The sequence below is a fragment of the Oxyura jamaicensis genome, chromosome 2 (assembly GCF_011077185.1).
Source record: "Oxyura jamaicensis isolate SHBP4307 breed ruddy duck chromosome 2, BPBGC_Ojam_1.0, whole genome shotgun sequence".
Classification (NCBI taxonomy): Eukaryota; Metazoa; Chordata; class Aves; order Anseriformes; family Anatidae; genus Oxyura; species Oxyura jamaicensis.
The window spans coordinates 8295664-8300879 of NC_048894.1; the positions used below are offsets into that span (position 1 = coordinate 8295664).

Sequence of the window (5216 nt, forward strand, 5' to 3'; positions counted from 1 at the left end):
CCCCTAACAAGGTGGCCTTCAGGCTGCCCCACACGTGCCCCACAGGGGCGTGAGCAGCGGGCGGGTACGGATCAGAGCCTGTGCCCCCGCTGTGCTGTGCCCTGCTACGCACACAGCCAACACGGGACAGTGTGGGGCCAAATCCCACACACCCACCTGATGCAAATCCCCGAACCTGATTTGGACGTGCTGCCTTGTGTTTCCCTTGGTAGCATGGAGAAAGGAAGAGCAGTGCTAGAAAACATCTCGTTTGCTTACCCCCTGTTATTGTTACTTTGCTGGTTTTCATTTAAAAAGTCTGGAGAGGTTCAGAGGACACAGCAGAAAGCCCCGTTTGGGTTTAGCCCCAAACACCACAAACACACGGGTATTCTCCAGAACACCAGCTTCATTTAGGTTTTCTCCCCCAGCTCTCTAAAAGTCCCAGAAGTGTCATTGCCACCGTTTCCTAATACCGATGCAGCCCCTGCCGATGCAGGCTGTGAGCCCCTGCCTGCTTGTCCCTGCCACGTGCCCGCTCCCGGGGACAGCCAGATCCTGCCCCAAACCTCTCTGGACCCCTTACCCTGGGGCCCTCCGGAGAAGGAGGATGCACAGCCCTACCTGAACGCAGCCCCAGGCTCGCAGGCAGGAGCTGGCTGGCATCCCTGCATGGAGCTAGTGCGCCGGGAAAGCTGCTCGGTGGGCTTAAATCCTGCCTTCCACTATGAGGCCCTGAATCCCTCTCATCACGGGCAGCACGAGGAAAAAAAAAAAAAAAAAAAAAAAAAAAAAAAAAAAGGTGAAATGCTCAAACGGCGCTTCCTAACAATATCAAAAAGAGAGGTTGTTGCTAATGAAAGGCCCGCCAATCGCTCACAAGTTGGGAAATGTCAGAGCTGAAGTTCTTCAGGAAATAATCCCCTGCCACGTCCCCCCTACCCCAAATAAAGCAGGGTCACCAGCCGGTTTGCTAGCTGCAAGCCCAGGAGAGCCGCCACATCCTCCCTCCACCCGAGAAGCCCCCAGGTCCAATTCTGCACGGACGCTAACTTTGTGCCCTTCTTCCATCCTACGGGGGGCCAATCCCACCCCTGGCATCCCCAGCGGGGACAAAGCCGGGCACGGCACATCTCCCCTCTCCTCCCCTCCTGTTCCGAGCGGGATATAAATAACAATAAAAAAAACCTCTCCCCCAAAATGACTAAGCACCAAAACGCTCCGCACCCGCGCAAGGAGGTGAGGGGGGGACTCACCTGCCCCGGCCCCTCGGTAGGGGCAGCAGCTCCTCCGCACGGGCTCCGCCGCCGCCGCCCCTTGGCTGCCTCCAGCGCCGCCCCGCTCCGCTCCGCGCCGCCCCGCCGGAGCGCCGGGGGGAGCCGCGCAGCTCCCCGCGCCCGCGGAGCCGCCTCCCGCCGCTGCCGGGGACGGAGAGAGCCGGGGGCTGCCGCCGGTGCTTGGGTGCCGCCGCTGGGTTCTTCCTCCCCGGGGATGAAGACTCCGGTGGGAAGCCCCGCGGAGTGGGTGGCCCCCGGGGATCCGCGCCCGCGGTAGTAACGCGGCTCCCAGCGCCGGGACCGGGGGACGGTATGGAGAGGATGCTCAACGTCAGTTGTTTCGCCGCTGCGATGCACGATGCTGGCAACCGGAGCGGGTCGCCCGCCGGTGCGGATGGCGGCAGGACGCAGCTCTCCGTCTTCAGCGTGTTGGTCCTCACCCTCCTGGCCATGCTGGTGGTGGCCACTTTCCTCTGGAATGGGTTGGTGCTGGCCACCATCCTGCGGGTGCGCACTTTTCACCGGGTGCCCCACAACCTGGTGGCCTCCATGGCCATCTCCGACGTGATGGTGGCGGCCCTCGTCATGCCCCTGAGCCTGGTGCACGAGTTGTCCGGGCGGCGGTGGCGGCTGGGCCGCTCCTTGTGTCAGGTGTGGATCTCCTTTGACGTCCTGTGCTGCACTGCCAGCATCTGGAACGTCACGGCCATCGCCCTGGACCGCTACTGGTCCATCACTCGCCACCTGGAGTACACGCTGCGCACCCGGCGCCGCATCTCCAACATTATGATTGCCCTCACCTGGTTACTCTCCGCCTTCATCTCCTTGGCCCCGCTGCTCTTCGGATGGGGAGAGACTTACTCAGAGGACAGCGAGGAGTGCCAGGTCAGCCAGGAGCCTTCCTACACCATCTTCTCCACATTTGGCGCCTTCTACCTGCCCCTGTGCGTGGTGCTGTTTGTGTACTGGAAGATCTACAAGGCAGCCAAGTTTCGCATCGGGTCTAGGAAGAACAACTCCATCACCCCCGTTACACCTGGAGCCCTGGAGGTAGGTCACTGTTCTTGCCTTTACCTTTGGGGAACTTCTGGGAGCAGCTGAGCTGCAGAGACCCTGCAGTGGTGGGGGAAACTTGTACCTCAAGCAGGCAAGCAAAAGCAAATGGCATCCCACCGAAGTTCCATGAAGCCTGAAGGCTTTCAAGGGAAAGTTGACTTCAGAGCTTGCAAGCCCAGGCTTCTGACTCCTTCCATGTCCCCACCTGGGAGCACGCAAGAAGTGGCCAAAGCAACTTTGGGTTGGACGGATGGCCTTGGCTGCATGTGGGTGCGCAACAACTCACAGAGGTCCCCCCACAAAATACTGGATCAGTGTTCGTGAGCGGGAGCAAGGGGTCACCATTGCGCCCTTGGCAAGGTGTGCAGAGGTGTGAGTGAGTAGGATCCCATCAAAACTGAGGAAGGAAACCTGGAAAGCAGCTGTGGGTTTGGGGAGGTTGCGAATCTACCTGCACAAAGACACACACAAAGCACCCTTGCAAATCCTGCCTGGGTTGTGCCAGTTCATCCCAAGCACGGTCACTGTGCACCGTAAAGGAAATGTGTTTTAATTGTCTTGCCTCTCCTGTTAAGGACTCTTAAACTCAATGCATTCAGAGTAAGAAAGGGGATTTGTGTGCGTGGTGTGTGGGTGTGCGCCTGTTTTACTGTTTGGATCCTAAAGGGGGAAGAAATCCTTGTGATACTGCACGTATTTCCCCTGGGGCTTTAGTTTCGGGTCTGCGTTGCCCTGAAGAGGGTCATGCCATGACGTAGATGGTAAATGGCCCGCGTTGCCCTGGGAGCGCTGGCCGTCGCTTGCACAGTCTGGTTGTGTACCCGCTGTGTGGGATCGGCTGCCCGAGGCACATATGGCACAACTTGTGTTTGTGTTTGGCAGGTGAAAGAAGCCGCCCAGCAGCCACAGATGGTCTTCACCGTCCGGCATGCCACTGTTACGTTCCAGACGGACGGAGACACATGGAGAGAGCAGAAGGAAAGGAAAGCTGCCCTCATGGTGGGCATCCTTATCGGGGTCTTCGTGCTCTGCTGGATCCCCTTCTTCATCACGGAGCTCATCAACCCGCTCTGCTCCTGCGACATCCCTCCCATTTGGAAGAGTATTTTTCTATGGCTAGGCTATTCAAATTCCTTTTTTAATCCGCTCATCTACACTGCTTTCAACAAAAACTACAACAATGCCTTCAGGAACCTGTTCTTTAGACAGCACTGACCGAGAGAAAGCTTTCCTGCTGCCCCAGGGGGCTGTTCTCAGCTCTCAGTGAAACCAACCAAACTTGAGGGAGTTGAAAGCCACCAATACTGAGGTGATGCTAAAGACGCATCCCCACGGGTCGTACGCCCCTGTTCCTACGCAGACTCTATCCCAGCTTCTAAAGCAGTTGCTATTTTTCTTGAAACAGCATGTGAGGGTTTCTCTGGCCAGCAGCAAAGCATTCTTCCTCCAGTGCCCCACTGCTCCTCTGCCTTTGCAGTGATGTTTTTGGGACTGTGTGGTGGCAGCGACAGTGCACAGCAGCCTTCTGCCAAAAGGTCACATCTGAAACTCTGGTTTCAGCTCCTGCCTGGTCTCTCAGAGCATTAATCAGCTTTGTCCCATGTGCATAGCTGGGACTGCTTAATGTCAGGAGGTTCTGGGATTATGTGTGAAGCTCGATGTTTATGGCTCGGTCGAACAGACTGTCTTGTCTTTCACTGGTGGAGATTGTTAAGTGTCTGCATTTGAAGAATAAAGGTCCTCAGTAAGGGTTAAAAGCAGATTCCCAAGTACAAAGCCCTTTCTCACATGCTTTATCAACAACAGATTGTGCTATTTGCTATTGGATTCCATGTAGCAAGTTTTTTTGTTATTTGTTTATTTATTTATTTATTTGTTTTGTTTTGTTTTATTTTTTAATATATTTATTGTGAAGGCTTAATGCAAGGTATACACTTGAATGAGAAAGAATGCCTGGGAAATCCACCCCTCATTCTCTGACTGCTACTTGTGAGCATCTGCCTCAGACCTTTACTTTCCAAAACACCATGTGTTCCTGGCCTATAAATGTTAAACTTTGTGTCTGTGTTTGCCATTCTAAATCACAGACGTATTTTGAGTGGCTGTGGGGCAGGTTTCCTGTAGTTGCAGGGGATGCAAGGAGTGAATTTCTGGTTTTGTGTCAATGAGGAGCTGCATTTTGCTATTTATGGGTGTGATTCAGGCCTTCCTGAAGTCAAAGCAAAGACCCCACTTAATTTCCTCGAGCACTGGACTGTAGAAAAGGAGCAGTTAATGATAGGCAGCATTTCACTCTGGAAGCAAAACCAATCCATAGATATGTGCTCCGCCACGAGGACCAGACTTAAGCAATTCTTCTTTTGCCCATCTCTCCTCTTCCTCCTCCCTAGAGCTTCTGTCCTGCCTGGTGGGTATTGCTCTGTGGCCTCCCTGCCTTTCCGTGTTGCCAACATAATTACAGTTGTTGACATTTCACTCCTAGAATTAGAAGTATGCACTTTATAGAGTGCCAGGGGAAGACTGACAGGCCTGCAGATAAAGAACAGCATTAGTTTTAACTATCACCTCTTAGAGGGCAGCCTCTGAAATCAGATTGGAACTGAAATGGTGGAGGAAAAGACAAGATGGGAATCAGAATGACATGATTTCATGTCAGATACCTCAAGAAGAAGAGATAAAAGGGAAACATGTCTATAAATCACAGGAAAGCTCCCTCGTGGCAGATAGGATTAGTTCCTATCCTTAGTGGATCATGAGACATCAGAAGTTAAAATTGTCACTGGTCCTTTAAACCAGTCAAATATCTGGTAGAGTTGGTAAAAAAAGACCTTTTTCTTTTGTAATCTTGAGACAGGTGAAAATGGAAGCAGAGCTCAAGGTGCTATCAGGCCTTGCAGTTCTTTC

At 53.7% G+C, this 5216-nt stretch overlaps 1 protein-coding gene across 1 annotated transcript; it reads left to right on the forward strand.

Moving 5' to 3' along the window:
- Window positions 1-1241: 1241 nt before the first annotated feature.
- HTR5A (5-hydroxytryptamine receptor 5A) lies at window positions 1242-4069 on the forward strand. Its single transcript, XM_035318775.1, has 2 exons — window positions 1242-2306; window positions 3195-4069. The coding sequence occupies exons 1-2, from the start codon at window positions 1569-1571 to the stop codon at window positions 3525-3527; spliced, it is 1071 nt and encodes a 356-aa protein (XP_035174666.1). The 5' UTR covers window positions 1242-1568; the 3' UTR covers window positions 3528-4069.
- Window positions 4070-5216: the final 1147 nt, after the last annotated feature.

Bases quoted from the DNA above. Each gene is read 5' to 3' on its own strand.
- HTR5A (XM_035318775.1), top strand. From the start codon at position 1,569: ATGGAGAGGATGCTCAACGTCAGTTGTTTCGCCGCTGCGATGCACGAT. The intron at 2,307-3,194 runs GTAGGTCACTGT...TGTGTTTGGCAG, and splicing joins TTACACCTGGAGCCCTGGAG to GTGAAAGAAGCCGCCCAGCA.